Here is a 17189-nt window from a genome sequence, read left to right as displayed (position 1 = left end):
TGCCCAGGTCTCACTAGTCGACTGGAGCCACTACTACCAGCCCTTCTGACTTCTTAGACCCACATCTGCTCCCTCAACCACCTTTCTAGTTCTTCCGAGATGTATATAGGTGTCTGTGACCGTCCAGGTCTTGACTAACTCACACTTGTTCCTCACACACACCGCCCTCTTGGCTGGTTTTGTCGAGCTTGTAGTCTCTGGAAGACTTTCCCGCCACTGTCTCAAGCTCCTTCACAGAATCAGCTGCCCTCTCAGCCTCGGTCAGGCATGAACTGACCCACTCAGTCTCTGTCAGGCTCCAACTCTGACAGACTTCTGACAGGCACCAACTCTGTCAGACACCAACTGACTGAATGACTGCCTCAGTAGTTTCTGTCACTCAACCACTTTCCCTCCCTGAGAGTTCCGAGCACTTTGCCCCCACCCTCAGGTCACCTGACGCAGGCCCTGTGCGTCTTCAGTTTCTGGTTAACCCATAGCTTTCCGTCACCCCCCCCCCCCGGCTTGCCTGGGTTGAAAATAAAAGATATTACAGACAGGATCTCAAAACTCATCAAACCTACAGAGCATTACTCATTCATGATGGTCCATATGGGAACCAACAACATGGCTGTGAACACCATCAAAAGTATTAAGGCTGACTGTGACGCTCTTAGAAGGAAGTCGAAGGGAATGTGGGCACAAGTGATGTTCTTTTCAATCCTTCCTAGAAGATATTGGATTTATAATATAATAATACATTTTTTATTTATACCCCCACCCTCCCCGCCAAGGCAGGCAGAATTTTATTTATATCCCACCCTATACTCTGAATCTCGAGTCCGAGGAAGAGGAATACAACGGGTGCAGTCAATAATGGAGGTGAACCGCTGGATGTGTTGGTGGTGCCAGCAGGAGCAATTTGGATTCTGGGACCACGGGCTATGTTTTCTGGAGGACAACCTACTAGCACATGATAGACTTCACCTGTCAAAGTCAGGTAGGCGTCTCAATCCCCTGTCCCAGTGGGGAAACCCTTAGTTTTCCAGGCTCCATCCTGCTCCCTGGCAGTTGGCTGGCAGAGGAAGCCCCATCCCAGAGCCACCATGTACCCTTGGATCTCCCACAGGTTTGGAATCCTGCAAACACCTCACATTTTAAAATGTGTGTGTGTGCCTTTCAATTTGAGCAGGAAGTGAAAGCTGCATTGGGAAGGGCCAGTAGTGGAGCAACATGTGTGAGAGAGCACAGAGCGCAGTCCCTCTGCTTGCTTTGCTTCAGACGTCTTTGTATAGGAACCAGAGCCAGTAAGTGTATGTGTATGTGTGTGAGAGAGAAGTCTATGTGCTTGTTTTGGATTCCTTTTGGACGTCTTTGTATAGGAACCTGTTTATGGGATGGAGGAAAATTCCACCTCTCTCTTTTTTCATTTGCCTTTGTTAGTTTGAAGAAGTTGGTTGGAAATACAGCAGCTCCTGTCCGTGAAGCTCCAGTGAGATCACAAAAGTATGTGCTTGCAAACTGTTTATTTTGGCTGCTTTGTTAGTGTGTTTACTTTCATTTAATGGAATTGCTGCTCGGGGGGGAGGAAATTAAGACTATACAGGGGGATTGTATTGCTGTATTTTTATTTATTTTAAGAACATAAGAGAAGCCATGTTAGATCAGGCCAATGGCCCATCCAGTCCAGCACTCTGTGTCACACGGTGGCAAAAAAAATTATATATATATATACACACACACTGTGGCTAATAGCCACTGATGGACCTCTGCTCCATATTTTTATCTAAACCCCTCTTGTGCTTGTGGCCGCCACCACCTCCTGTGGCAGTGAATTCCACATGTTAATCACCCTTTGGGTGAAGAAGTACTTCCTTTTATCCGTTTTAACCTGTCTGCTCAGCAATTTCATCGAACGCCCACGAGTTCTTGTATTGTGAGAAAGGGAGAAAAGTACTTCTTTCTCTACTTTCACCATCCCATGCATTATCTTGCAAACCTCTATCATGTCACCCCGCAGTCGATGTTTCTCCAAGCTAAAGAGTCCCAAGCATTTCAACCTTTCTTCATAGGGAAAGTGTTCCAGCCCTTTAATCATTCTAGTTGTCCTTTTCTGGACTTTCTCCAATGCTATAATATCCTTTTTGAGGTGCGGCGACCAGAACTGCACACAGTACTCCAAATGAGACCGCACCATCGATTTATACAGGGGCATTATGATACTGGCTGATTTGTTTTCAATTCCCTTCCTAATAATTCCCAGCATGGCGTTGGCCTTTTTTATTGCAAACGCACACTGTCTTGACATTTTCAGTGTGTTATCTACCACGACCCCAAGATCTCTCTCTTGGTCAGTCTCTACCAGATCACACCCTATCAACTTGTATTTGTAGCTGGGATTCTTGGCCCCAATGTGCATTACTTTGCACTTGGCCACATTGAACCGCATCTGCCACGTTGACGCCCACTCACCCAGCCTCAACAGATCCCTTTGGAGTTCCTCACAATCCTCTCTGGTTCTCACCACCCTGAACAATTTAGTGTCATCCGCAAATTTGGCCACTTCACTGCTCACTCCCAACTCTAAATCATTTATGAACAAGTTAAAGAACATGTGACCCAGTACCGAGCCCTGCGGCACTCCACTGCTTACCGTCCTCCACTGCGAAGACTGCCCATTTATACTCACTCTCTGCTTCCTAACGTAGAGTGAATGAAGTGAGCACCTACTTGTGCCTACATCCTCTCTTGGCCCGCGCTTGGAAGGTGGTTGTAAAATGCTCCTCTACTAAAAATAGACTAGAGTCCAAAGACAGCCCAAAAACTCACTCACAAATTGATTGGCAGTGCATTCTCCCCCACCCCTCATCCTTCCCCAAACCAAAAGTGAATGCTGGTTTAAAAACTGCAAAGCGATCCAAATTTCCCCAGTCCCCCATCCACACATGCCTAATAACACTGAAAGGCCCATTGTAGCCTCCAACTGTAACCGACAACACCCACAGGCCCAGCCCGGATAACCTGGGTTTTTTTCAGGGGAAGGTGGAAGAAAGAAGGAGGTGCCAGTGATGACAGGCAGCCGGCAGCCATACCAATGCTGAGGTCCTTCTAATGGGACAGTGATGCTGGTGTGTTGCTGAGCTGAGAGAGAAGGAATGGTTGCCTTCCTCTCACACAATCTGAGGCCCTCCCAGTGATCTTCCTCATTTGGGGTGCAATTCTGCTTCACCTCCTCGTGGTGCACCCTGGGTAACGCAAAAGAGCCTGGACCAGCCAACCATCCATCACTCAAGGTAAGTCAAAATGCTTCTTGGTTTGTGTCAGATACAGAATGACGTGGAGCTAAATGTGGTGTTCCACCACTTCTCTTGCTTGAGAGTTGTGTTGTTTGGGGCAGGGCTGGACAGCTGGCATCTGTAGATTGTGTGTTCCGTGGCAGGGAAGCTGGCACCTGGGTGAGAGACCCAGAGCCAGCATGCTTGTTGTGCTTTGCCAGCTCTCCCCATGTTGTTTGGGGCAGGGCTGGAGAGCTGGCATCTGCAGATTGTGTGTTCTGTGGCAGGGAAGCTGGCACCTGGGTGAGAGACCCAGAGCCAGCATGCTTGTTGTGCTTGGCCAGCTCTCCCCATGTTGTTTGTGGCAGGGCTGGAGAGCTGGCATCTGGGTTTGCTGCAGCCAGGCAGATTGTGTTTTGTGTGCCAGTGACGTTGGCAACTGGGTTTATATTGGTTCCAGGCCTGCAGGGTTCATAGAATAGATAGAGGGATGTAGTGCATTTGGGTCCTATAGAGATTCTCTGGTGTGAAGTTAGGTTTGGCTTTTGGTGCCCCAGGAATTAAACCCCCTGGTCCATTTTTTTTTTTTTTGGCCTTGTGGGTTTTGTGTGGGACAGTGCCCTGAAGCTGCACAGCAGTTTGGGGGGCTCTCCTCAAAACCTCCTGCTCCCCAGAGCCACTTTTCCCACGACAATTACAGTGAGGAAGTGGCTCTAATTGGTTTTTTCTCACCATTTGGAGCAGTGTTCCTTTTGGGGTGCCCACAGATGGGTGCAGTCTTTGTGGGCTAGGGGGATTTCATGCTGGGGAGTCCCCTGAAGCTGCCCTGCAGTTTTGGGGCCTCTACCTCAAACTCCCCTTTGGCCAGAGCCACTTTCCCCACAGCAATTATAGTGGAGGAAGTGGCTAATTGGGCTTTCCCCATCATTGTTGGCAATGGGCCTTTTGGGGAGCCCAAAGTCAGGGACCCCCTAGCCCAATCTTTTTGGGCCTTGGAGGTTTTGTAGGGGAGAATCCCCTGTGGGTTCCCTGCAGTTTTTGGGGCTCTCCCTCAAACCCCCTGCCCCCCAGTAGCCTCTTATTATGCCCTATGTTGCCATTGATTTCAATGGCCCATAGGGTATAATGGTGGGATAGGGGCATCCTCTTTAGGTGCCCCTGGAATGGGACCCCCTGGCCCAATCTTTTTGGGACTTTGGGGGTTTGTAGGGGAAAGTCCCCTGCAGGTCCCCTGCAAATTTGGGGACTCTCTCTCAAACCCCCTCTCCTCTAAGTGGCTTCAAATATACCCTATTTGTCATTGATTTCAATGGCCCATAGGGTGTAATGGGGCCGTATATTTGGAAATAGCCGCGCATCTACCGTATATGCGGCTATTCCGACTACAGCATTCAGAAATATACGGGATTCCGTATCCCTCCCCCCCCCCTATACTTCCGAATCCGTGTACTTCCCAAAAATTTTTTTTTGCACATCCCTACTGCTATGTTGCCAAGCCACTCTTCCCTGCAATGGCCAAGACCACCTCTTCCTCCTTTTGGGAGGAAGCAGGTCTTTTCTGAGCAGGAATGTAGTTCTGGCTGGCTTGGTGTCAGGGTGTGTGGCCTAATATGCAAACGAGTTCCTGCTGTTTTTTGTTTTTGTTTTTTTACAAAAAAGCCCTGTGTGGAACAGTGGTGATGTCAGTGGGTATGGCCTAATATGCAAATAAATTCCTGCTGGGCATTTTCTACAAAAAAAGCCCTGGGAGGAAGGGAGGGGAAAGGAGGGAGTGCATGTGTGTGCACCAGAGAAAAGCTTCCTCAGTTACTCTCTTCTGCTTCATCTTCCAGGAATGCTGCCTAGGGTGCCAGCCTCCAGGTGGAGCCTAGAGATCTGTTTTTACAACTTATCTCCAGCTGGCATAGATCAGCTCCCCTGGAGAAAATGGCTACTTTGAAGGGTGGACTCTATGGCATTGTACCATGCTGAGGCCCCTCTACTCCCCAAACCCCGCCCTTTCCTGGATCCACTCCCAAAGTCTCCAGGTATTTTCCAACACCAACCTGGCAACCCCATGTGTCACCAAGCCTCTCTTCCCTCCATTGGCTGAGATCTTCTTCTCCTTTGGGGAGGGAGAGAAAAAGGGAGTAGGAAAGAGAGAGAGCGCCTGAGTATGTGACAGAGTCCCATGGCACTTTAAGACCAACGAAGTTTTATTCCAGGTATAAGTTTTCATGTGCAATCACACTTCTTCGGAGAGAGGGAAATTCTTCTGACAAGCACAATTAACATTAAGATTGCCTGGCTCTGCTGTTTACTTTGAGACCTGATCACACACATGTACACTGAAAAAGGAAGGGGGGCAGGAAAGAGATGCATCTGGGTAAGGGGATTAAAGGGAAATTGTTTTGGCTTGTTCTGGAAAGGTGTTTTTTTTTTAAGATTAGATTTCAATGTCGCTATCTGGGATTTTATTATCTTTTTAAAAGATCCTGATTAGGAATTACAACACTGGGAGTAGACAGCTAAGTATTTAAAAAAACATTTATGGTTTCATATATTCCAGTTCAACACATGGTCTCCATCTCTTCCCCTCCCTGCCCTCAACATTACTGGCTGCCTTTCTTCACATTAACCCCACCCCTTGCTTTTAAACTGTTTTATTATCATTCCTAGCACTGGGTGAATTTTGTCTAGTCTGAAATCCACACATTATTTCACTTGGAGAAATCTTCTTTTTCAGTTCTAACAGACTGGGGGGTGGAGAGGAAACCTAATGGTACAGCTTGTAATCTTTATTAATGGAAGGAAGTAAGAGTCCAGTAGCATCTTAACAACTAACAAAATTTGTGGCAGCTTTCATGCATCTCTGCTCACTTCTTCAGATAAAGCTAGAACATGAGTTCATCTCTCCTTATATCTTGGAGAGTGAAGTGATTTCGGATGCCAAATGACAATAGCAGGCACTGGTAATGAGAGAAGAAATCCACATCCAAAGGGGGATATTATACTGGAGACAGCATTGTCAATCTGAATAGACCGGGGGGAAGGGGGGAAGAGAAGCTTGCAATACCTAACCATTTAATGTTTTCCCAGGCTCAGAGCATTTTATATTTTTAGTTTCTGCTGTGATTTTTATGCTTTTTCTTCATGTTTTATTTTTAAAATTTCATTGCCAAATCCCAGTATTTTCCCACCTTTCAATTTTAAACAAAATGTCAAGAATTTTAAGCATGTTTGTATTTTAACTTTAAAATAATATCCTTAGTTGTGTTTATCTGTATCCTTTATAAAGTTTATATCTCCACTACCTGGCAATGCATTTTTATGACCCACATGGCTGGACCCCACAAAGTCCCATTTGTGACAAATCTGGCCCTCATAACAAATGACCCCTTTGGACTAATATCTTCAGACTTATGTCCATTTATTATTTGCATCCTCCAGGACTGAATCCTCCTGGACCCAACTGAGACCTAAGTTTCCTGTCTCATGACCAATGCTGATATCTCCACATCTGCATATCACACTTAATCCAGTCATTATTTTTATTAGGAGCAAGCCATTCTTGAACCTCCTCTAACCAGATGCAAAAGCCTTCTGAATTTTGCTGGCAAAATGCTCTCAAGATCAAGAAGGAAGCACAAGGCTCACAGTAAACACAGGCTATACAATAAATGATACTAAAGCAATTGAAAAAAAGAATGCAATGTAATAATACAAATTCTATGAAGGAATGATCCTGTCTCTACATGAGACTCAATGCAATGTAGACTCGACAAAAGAGCACCTATGAAGTACATATAAAAGTTCAATCATTTTAAAGTGGAACTCACGTTCCTTATGCTGTACTTTCGTATTGATTGGAAGTATTTTCTGATGGCCCAAAATTCTTGTTGGTCCAGGCACACAATAGTGTTGTAATGGGATGGAATGCTAGCTGAACTGTCCCATTTCCCACAGAGGCTTCCTCAGGCTTGCGTGCTTGTAGGACTCATTTTTCAAAAATTCCATCACTCCGAGTCATGCATGGAAACTGGCGTCAATTGCCGCTCAGCTGACAGGACAGTTAGGCTAGCATTCCATTGCATTACAACATGATTGTGTGCCTGGGCCAACAAGAATTTGGGACCATCAGAAAATACTTCCAATCAGTACAAAATTACAGCATAAGGTACAGGAATTCCAATTTAAAGTGATTGAACTTTTGTATGTACTTCATAGGTGCTCTTTTGTCGAGTCTGCATTGCATTAAGTCTCATGTAGAGATGGGATCATTCCTTCATAGAATTTGTATTATTACATTGCCTTCTTTTTTCAATTGCTTTAGTATCATTTATTGTATAGCCTGTGTTTACCGTGAGCCTTGTGCTTCCTTCTTGATCTTGTTATACACAGTTCCCCCCCCCCCTTGTTTTGGCAAAATGCTCTCTGCAAAAAGCTTGAAAACTAACTCTACTTAAAAGAAAAATACTGGGTAACTCCATGCAGCGGTGCATTGGATATCTCAGTATTACATGTGATTTTAGCCCATAATAATTTTGATCAGTGTTATACTGTATTTTATACCTTTAAGAAAGAGATACCCAACTCACTGCTGCATGGAGTTACCCAGAATATTTTTCTTTAAGTAGAGTTAGTTTTCAAGTTTTTTACAGACAGCATGATATGCAAAGAAGTTCCTGCTACAAAAAAAGCCCTGGTACTTCCACTTAAACTCACTTTAAATATGATGATCATGTAGAGAGCATTTTGCCAGCAAAATCCAGAAGGTTTATGCATCTGGTTAGAGAACAGGTTCAGGACTGGCTTGCTCCTAATTAAACACATACTGAGAGGATTTTGCTAACAAAATGCTTTTGCATCTGGTTACAGAAAAGGTTCAGGACTGGCTTGCTCCCAGGGCTTTTTTTTTGGTAGAAAAAGCCCAGAAGGAACTCATTTGCATATTAGGCCACACACCCTGCCATCACCAGAAGTGATGTCACCCATTCAGTAGGTTATTTGCGGCATATTGACAAAGGATGGGAACCAGGCAAATGACAGCACATTCTACAAACCCACCCCCTGGATCTCCTGGGAAACTTTCCTGGTGTCTTTTCCCATGACATGTCAGGGGCCATGGTGCTGCATGGATGTTGCTTGTGCTGCACCTGCACAAACTCAGTGCTGGGCTTGAATGCAAGATCCACTGTTATGGCACCCAGCCTCAGTTGTGAGGAGTGGGGGAGTAAGTTTAGAATCGCTGCCCTTACCTGTCAGTGTTGCCCCTATGGGTGTCAGCACTAAGTGCTCACCTTGTAGTGCTAAGTGCCCTATCTGTGCTTTTTCCACTGCCAAAGTGCTCACCACTTGCTCTAAGTTCACATGGCAGGGAGCTCTGAAACAGTCCTATATCATGCACCCTAAAAACTGAGTTGTAAGATGTCCTGGGTGAAGTTTTTGTAGGATGGGGGGTGCAATTGGATGATGGGAAAGAGGGTTTGGCTGCCACAGGGAGAGAGGTGATTAGCCAAACCTGTAGTTGGCATTCTGAGCTCCTCTGAGCCTAATTGGCAAGGCTACAGTGGTGGGGGCAATGACTTGAGTTTTCTGCTCAATTGGTGCCTGTCAGCCACACCATATTTTTTATTGGCATATCATTCCACCTCTGGCAGGGGTCATTCCCTGATGAAAGGGCTCAGGAAGCCAACTAATTCTGGCCTCACATCCCAAACTGCCCACAACCACACCAAAGCAGAGGCCTATGCTGCAGTTGCATCAATGGGTGGCTGCTGTTGCCTTCCACTAGTGCCTGAGAGTGACAGAGCAGTGCTGGGAACCTGTGCCATCCTAACTGGTCCTTGCACTGGCATAGACATATGAGACACAAAGATCAGTTGGCTCCCTGAGTGCTTTCAACCCCTGCCCCTTTAGGATCATGCTGTAAGTGAGCAAAGTGGAGACTATTTTGTTATGTTGCCACTGGCATCAAATTTGGTTGTCAGCCTCCAGGTGGGGACTGGAGATCTCCCACTATTACAACTGATCTCCAGGCAATAGCGATCAGTTCCCCTGGAGAAACTAGCTGCTTTGGAGGGTAGACTCTATGGCAGCATACCCTGCTGAGGTCCCTACTCTCCCCAAACCTCACCTTCCCCAAGCTCCACCCTCAACATATTCAGGTATTTCCCAACCGGGAACTGGCAGTACCACAGTGGTGGGAGGGAGGGCTCAGTTGCCTCCCTATACCTCTCAAGAAAGCTTTAGGATTGCACACAAAAATCCCTGTTTAAGTCTCACTTTTACCATAACCTCATTAGGCAATCTCCTAGCTCTCATCTTTTTAAACACACTCCTTACTGGATGTGCTGTGAGGACAATAAATATTGAAGTGTGCTTGCACAAGAAATCTTATACTTTGAATGAAACTTTGTTGTTCTTAAAGGTGCTGCTGGACTCAAACTTTGTTTTACTGGGCCATTTTAAGAGTCAGGATGAATATGATAATTAATCAAAGTGACAAATCCACCATCTCAAACAGGTCCGATTGGAAATAAATCCCGCTTATCTATGGAACTCCTCTCTGCGTCAGTCTAATTAAGGCTCAAAGTAAAACATAATCGCGTGATCCCTGATCGTGCAGCAGCACTCAACAACACAAACTTGACAGTCGCCTTCTCCGCTTAGAATCTTGGTCCTACTTAGCCACTGTTTATATTCCCTTATCAGGTGACTAAAATCAGCTGACAGCAAACTTCTGGGTGCGGAGCAAGATGGAAGGTGTGTTGGAGCACCATTTAGAAGACACATAAGGGCTGTTTTCCTTTTCTTCTCCGCATAAAGTTCCCACCTGCCTTTTTTATAGAGTCAGGATTTCAAGAGGGAGGTGGCATGGTACTGTTTACATGTTTGTTTTATTCAGCGTAGTTACTGTAGTTTTCCTCTTTACTAGAATGAAGAATCCTTCCATTGCGGGAGTCTTATGTACCAATTCTCAGGGACTAAACCTGGGTTGTGAGTAACTTAGAAACTTTGCTTCTCATACAACATACCTCTTAAAGCTTTCATGTTCTCTTCCATTAGGTTTTGTCCACTCTCTCCTTATAAAGCCCTCAACTACCTCATCGGTTACTCTCCACTGCTGCCAACTCCTGGTAATTCCTCCTAGTGTACACCAAGGGCTGTTAACTTGTTTACAATGAACTCCTGAAACACTTAATGATCTAAGTCGAGTTGTCCTCCTTGAATTAATAGGAATGCAGAATCGTGGGTAGGGGTGGACTCTAAACAAAGGGAAATTATCTTCATGCCCCTCTTCCTAGTTAAGGAGATACAAGTTATCTACAACTTAGAACTTTGTGGCCATTCTTAAAGTCACTTATGTAAAATAGGTAGCTAATATAGTTGAAGAGCACAGGCTATTGATTTTAATTCTTGTATTGTGGCAGCAGGCCAAAAAGAAGATATTAGGATGTGTTTGGGATCTATATCTATATCAATTGAGCTAACAAAATAGGATTAATAAGACAGGCAAAAGAAAAGGCTTCTTGCATTTTACAGTTGAAGGCTTTTTGCATTCTACAGTGGAAGAAAAGAGGAACTGAATAAAGGTAGCTTGCGACATTATTGTAACCAAGGCAGAGACCTACTGGTAGAGTACTGCATATGCATCAGTAGAGGGCGTTATCATATAGGCTTCAGTAGCTGAACTGTAGCTGAACTAGTGGTTTGTGGCCAGGGAAAGCACCCTGGCTTACCAGTAGGGAACTGAAATACTAACGGTTTGTTTTAAGCAATAAGAAACTGTAATGCCAGCGGTTTGTTTTCAGGGCCTGACCAGAAAGCCCCGCGCTGCATCTAACGTACTGCAATACTGAAATTAGCCGGAACTACTGATTTGTAACCAGTAAACTATTAGTAAACTAGCAGTAAAGAAGCAGTTCATGACCCATGTATTGCAGCTATAAGCAGCAGTTCATGACCTATGTATTGCAGCTATGTAAGGCTGGGTGAAAATAATATAAAAGGCTTGTGTTTCAGTGTGTTCTTTGCTCAGACTCCCACCTTTGTGGCAGATGCCAGGGGAGTCTGGCCCGCGCATGTGTACTCAAATAAAAGGAAGCTGTTTTCCTGATTACGCCTCAGACCTCCTTTGTCATTGCACCCACTCTAATTGACAAGGCAGGGTCTTCCTGCAACAGTATCTCTTGGGCTGATGTGTTATGGCTGGGGCTGATGGAAGTTGTAGGCAAGAAATATCTGGAGAGCTACCGTTGGCCACCCCTGCGCTACAGAATGGTGAATGTAAAAACAGCTGGTTACTGTAACTTGGGGCTGTATGAATTGGTCTGATACAGTTTTCTAAGTGCCCCAGGAGAGCTAGAATATTGTAGTCTTGATAAATAGGCAGGTTTTTCCTATGTTTGGAACTCTTCTGCCTTTCTCAGATCCTTTGGTTACTATTTCCAGGCAGCTGATACAAGCCTTGTAGCTGAGCAGGTGTGGAGTTGAGAACAAGGGAATAAGAACCTAAAGAATGGAAGACATGGTCAGGGAAGAGAGAAAAGACAAATGAGAAACTGAGGAGGGGTAAAGAAAAGGTTGGGAAGGGCAGTAGAAGGGAATAGTACCAGAACAGAGAATCAAGAGGATTAGATAAATGAAGGGGAGGAAAATGGGGGGAGAAAGAAAAGGAATGAGGAAAGGGATAATGGTAATTGTGAACAACACAAAAGGATTAGGGGAAAGTGGATGTCATTGGAAGAGAACATAAGAAGAGTGGTGCTGGATCAGACCAACGGTCAATCTAGTCCAGCATTCTGTTCACAGTGGTCAAACAGCTACCTCTAAAAAGCCCACCAACAGGAAGATTGCAATAGCATCATCCTGCCTGTGTCCCCCAGCAACTGATTTAAAGAGATTTATTTACCCACCCTCCCCGCTGAGGCAGGCTCAACTCTGATACTAGAGGGAGTAGATATCTGTCATGATTAGTTGCAATTGATAGCCCAGTCCTCCATTAAGTTTGCACACTTCTCTTGGAAGCCCTGCTTCATTGTGGAATAAAACATGAATATTTTTGCATATATACAGAGTTTACTTCTTTCGCTATGTTGTTGCTGGGACAAACACTGAAATCTGTATGTGAGGGTGATATATGGAGAGTCTCTGCCGCTGTTAAAAATAAGAGTTGAATTTATACCCCACCCTTCACTTGAAGTCTCAGAGCAGCTTACAAACTCCTTCCCTTCCTCTCCCCAAAACAGACACCCTGTGAGGAAGGTGGGGCTAAGAGAGCTCTGAGAGAACTGTGACTGACCCAAGTTCTTCTGATGTAGTCAAGGTCACTTAGCTGGCTGCATGTGGAGGAGTGGGGAATCAAACCTGGTTCTCCCAGATTAGAGTCCATGCTCTTAACCACTACACCAAACTGGCTCCTGGAGCAAGATGGAAGGTGTATTTACTCTGCTACAAACAGGGCCAAGACAATAACAGTGTAGCAGAGGCAAGTAAAAACCTAATCCGTATTCAGATCCCCGTGGGACAGTATTTTGTATTCAGCAAGCAGCCAGCCATCTAGGAACCTCACCAGTGGGGTTACTTGCTCCCAGAATCTGGAAAATGTGCAGTGACCTTTGGCAGATCTTCCATTAATGTGTCTTTTAAAAAGTCATCTCAGCTAGTGAACAAAACTACATATAGCGGAAACAAATTCCAGTTGTATGAACTAGTACTCCCTTTTATCCTTGAACAGAGTATTTCATTCAAGTTCTTCTGATGTAGTCTTGGTACATCTCATAAAATGAGATTAAAAGTGGAAGAAGGTGCTGCTAACAAAACAGGATTAAAATGCTATCCCACCCTTTTTTGTAAGGAATAGTGCACTCCTGAATTAACTCCATCTTATATCTTTAAATGGCTTAAATATGTATATGTATGTGTGTGTCAATCTTTTACCATCCGGCACTGTCTTTTAGGTCGTGGCACCCTTACAGACGAACATGCAGGTGTGATATCTGTTCTGGCTCAGCAGGCAGCCAAACTAACATCTGATCCAACAGATATTCCTGTTCTTTGCCTGGAATCAGATACTGGCTAGGCACGTACATCATCAATATATCTAATTTTCAGTGTGGTCCCATCTGTAGAAATTTAACCTCTCCACCTCCCTGGTTTGCAGAAAAATACATGACCACTTTTTTACATTTCCCTCTAGAGGAAAGTTTGAGAGTCATGGAGTAAAAGGACAGGTCCTCTTGTGGATCAAAAACTGGCTGAGTAATAGGAAGCAGAGAGTGAGTATAAATGGGCAGTCTTCGCAGTGGAGGACGGTAAGCAGTGGGGTGCCACAGGGCTCGGTATTGGGTCCCATGCTCTTTTACTTGCTCATAAATGATTTAGAGTTGGGAGTGAGCAGTGAAGTGGCAAAGTTTGCGGATGACACTAAATTGTTCAGGGTGGTGAGAACCAGAGAGGATTGTGAGGAACTCCAAAGGGATCTGTTGAGGCTGGGTGAGTGGGCGTCAACGTGGCAGATGCGGTTCAATGTGGCCAAGTGCAAAGTAATGCACATTGGGGCCAAGAATCCCAGCTACAAATACAAGTTGATGGGGTGTGAACTGGCAGAGAATGACCAAGAGAGAGATCTTGGGGTCATGGTAGGTAACTCACTGAAAATGTCAAGACAGTGTGCGATTGCAATAAAAAAGGCCAACGCTATGCTGGGAATTATTAGGAAGGGAACTGAAAACAAATCAGCCAGTATCATAATGCTCCTGTATAAATCAATGGTGCGGTCTCATTTGGAGTACTGTGTGCAGTTCTGGTTGCCGCACCTCAAAATGGATATCACAACATTGGAGAAAGTCCAGAAAAGGGCAACTAGAATGATAAAAGGACTGGAACACTTTCCCTATGAAGAAAGGTTGAAATGCTTGGGACTCTTTAGCTTGGAGAAACGTTGACTGTGGGGTGACATGATAGAGGTTTACAAGATAATACATGGGATGGAGAAAGTAGAGAAAGAAGTACTTTTCTCCCTTTCTCACAATACAAGAACTCGTGGGCATTCGATGAAGTTGCTGAGCAGACAGGTTAAAATGGATAAAAGGAAGTACTTCTTCACCCAAAGGGTGATTAACATGTGGAATTCACTGCCACAGGAGGTGGTGGCGGCCACAAGCATAGCCACCTTCAAGAGGGGTTTAGATAAAAATATGGAGCACAGGTCCATCAGTGGCTATTAGCCACAGTGTGTGTGTGTGTGTGTGTAAATTTTGCCACTGTGTGACGCAGAGTGTTGGACTGGATGGGCCATTGGTCTGATCTAACATGGCTTCTCTTATGTTCTTAAGTTGTCTGCACTTGCCATCCAGCAGCATCCCTGTTGCATGTGGGAGGTACTAGAGCAAGGGGACTTGCAGATTGAGTCAGATGGGACAGGGCAGAAGCTGCTGCTCCCCTCCCCACTTAAAGAACAGTGTTGGGGCTGGGAAGCAAGCAGCAGAATAGCGAGGGAAGGGAGCAGGAAGGCAGACAGACAGGGGGAAATGGTGAATGGGCAGGTACAGTATTAGAGTGGGTAGGCAAGCAAGTTTGCCTTTGTGGGGGAGGAGCTCAAGTCTCAGCTGTCACTTCAGCCAGGGCCCATGCGAACAGCAGAGGTGAGCAAGAGAAGATTCTTTCTCTGATTTCTTCAGTATTCCAATACTAGTATACAATAGCTTGCATAATCTCTTGATCGGCCTTGTGGATTGCTACTCACATGGGACAGGTAATTACTTTTGCATAAATTGCTTGGGAGGTCCATGGGTTAAGTTTTTTTGTGATACGTAAGTGTAATCAGGCTAGTAAATTTTTACTGCTTTGGGGATTCCATGAGAAGACACTTTATCTTTTACTTTTATTAGATATGAATTTGGGAATGCACCTCAGAAGCAATGACTTTGAATGCAACTCTGTAAGATTAAAAAGGGCACAGATTTGGAAACACTAGTAACCATTTGTTTTGCCTTTTCAAACTGGGAAAAATCTTGAGCCCAAACTGACAGAACTTTCTTGTTGATTTCCCATGCTATGAGACATGCTGAGAGCATGTTGCCGAGTCTGTCCCTTGCATTTGCACATCTCTTAAGCAGCAAGTTGCTCACTTTTGCTATTTGTGGCAAACAATCTACAAGACTACTTGTCTGTTAATGATACTGCCAGATTGTTCCTCTTGACTGTTCTGCAGTTTCGAGTGTTTGTTGATGTTTGAAACACACTGAAAAGCAAAATCTATGTCTTATTGGAGTGTAAAATCTTATTTTGTGACATAAAAAGCAAAAACCTCTCAGACAGGGCACTACTGAGGGCTGTGGGTATGGAAATCCCTATTTCATAGACTTCAACTTCTTCAGAGCTGTTGTAGTAATAAATGCTACAGCTTCATCACACATAAACACTTTGAAAATTAGACTAAAAGTAACAGCTGTTTTTAAGAGTTCTGTTAATGTGATTACTCGGGATTATAATAGTGGTGTATGTGGGGGAAAAATATTTCATTTCCTTTTAGTAATATCATGATCCAGAAACATGATGGCATCACAGTGGCAGTACACAAAATGGCATCTTGATCGTACCCTGCAGCGTGTCTTTTTGCCCTTCAGTAACTCACTATCGTGGACTGCTTTTCTCCTTCACATTTAATACAGATTTTATATCTGACGTCATTAGAAGAACCCAGTTGCTTCTGACTGTGAGTTCACGCAGGAATCTGGTTCATCTTAATATCTGCTGCCTTATGCTACCAAACCTGGAAAGCTTTTTTGCTGTGGAGCTGCAGAAACACCTCAGCAGCTGCTTCATGTGTGCTAGAAGAGGAAAATACACTGCTTGTTTGGTGCAGTTTTGACTAAATTTCTGTATATTCCATTTTGTATTTCTGGCTGTAATGTTCTTTCTTCATGAACAAGATACCTCGATATTTACAACTTCATATTTTACAAACATTGTTAAAATTTGCCTAGGAATGTGATGCTAATAGACATGTAACTTCTCTCAATACAGTTATTTATGCTTCTAAGTGACTAGCCTGGGTTTCTTAGCCTATTTTGTAAAACTCTTGCCTATTTTTGTATTACACCACCTGATCAAGAGATACAGAGATTTGGGATTTCAGTAATTCTTGAGACCCCCTCAATTAGATAGCCCTCCAAATCCATATGTTTAGAAGAGAGCTCAAAATTGTCCATCCACAAGATCATAATCCTCTGGCAGCTATCCCCATTGAGCAAATAAATAGGATTTGCAGCTGGATGTATTCTAGATCAGGTGAAACAATCGGAAACAAAGGAACTTCAGAATGAAATAGCTGCATTATGTGATTCTTTGGAATGCAGATTCCTCCAGTTGGGAAATGGTATATTGATATTTTCTTTAGCTTGGTCTGAAGGTTTGTAAATCTAATATAAACTAATCCCCATAGTAGTTTCTAAAATCCTCCTACTTCTAAACAGGTATTTCAGTTAAAACTTGTACTCTGCTCAAGAAGGCTTAAGTTTAGATTCTGAAAATACTGGGAGTCTGCTACAGCTTAGTACAGACATGGCTGCTGCTAAAAATTACGAAAAGAATTCAAAATCTTGTCTTGCTTAATTCCTGGGTATAGCCAATATAAACATACATTTTGAGAAGGGAAAAGATTATAAATTTATCACTAAAACCCAGAATGAAAACCAAAATTATTGAATGCCAGTAAAGGACAGTCAGAACAGATGTGGAAGGACAGAAGATGTATTACGGATACTCCAGTGTCAGGTATGGAAGTTAGGTTTGCCTCCTGTGACAGCACCTAAGGTATCTTTTTAATACCATCCTTCCTGTGAGCAGGTCAGGGTGATGTACGTGGTTCTTGCATCAACCTGTGAAGCAAATTAGGCTGGATCCAGCGTTATTTCTGGAGAAGTTAACACAGCTACAAAAAATGTTTCC

At 44.1% G+C, this 17189-nt stretch overlaps 1 protein-coding gene across 1 annotated transcript; it reads left to right on the top strand.

Moving 5' to 3' along the window:
- The first annotated feature begins 9991 nt into the window (after positions 1-9991).
- On the top strand, positions 9992-15832 carry LAMTOR5 (late endosomal/lysosomal adaptor, MAPK and MTOR activator 5). Its single transcript, XM_060233295.1, is given in 4 exon segments — positions 9992-10035; positions 10171-10232; positions 13196-13312; positions 15771-15832. Coding segments are annotated over 4 exon segments (285 nt in total).
- Positions 15833-17189: the final 1357 nt, after the last annotated feature.

This window comes from Heteronotia binoei, chromosome 2, assembly GCF_032191835.1.
Source record: "Heteronotia binoei isolate CCM8104 ecotype False Entrance Well chromosome 2, APGP_CSIRO_Hbin_v1, whole genome shotgun sequence".
Classification (NCBI taxonomy): domain Eukaryota; kingdom Metazoa; phylum Chordata; class Lepidosauria; order Squamata; family Gekkonidae; genus Heteronotia; species Heteronotia binoei.
The sequence above is the reverse complement of the archived record's forward strand: the minus strand, read 5'-3'. Positions and strand labels throughout refer to the sequence as shown.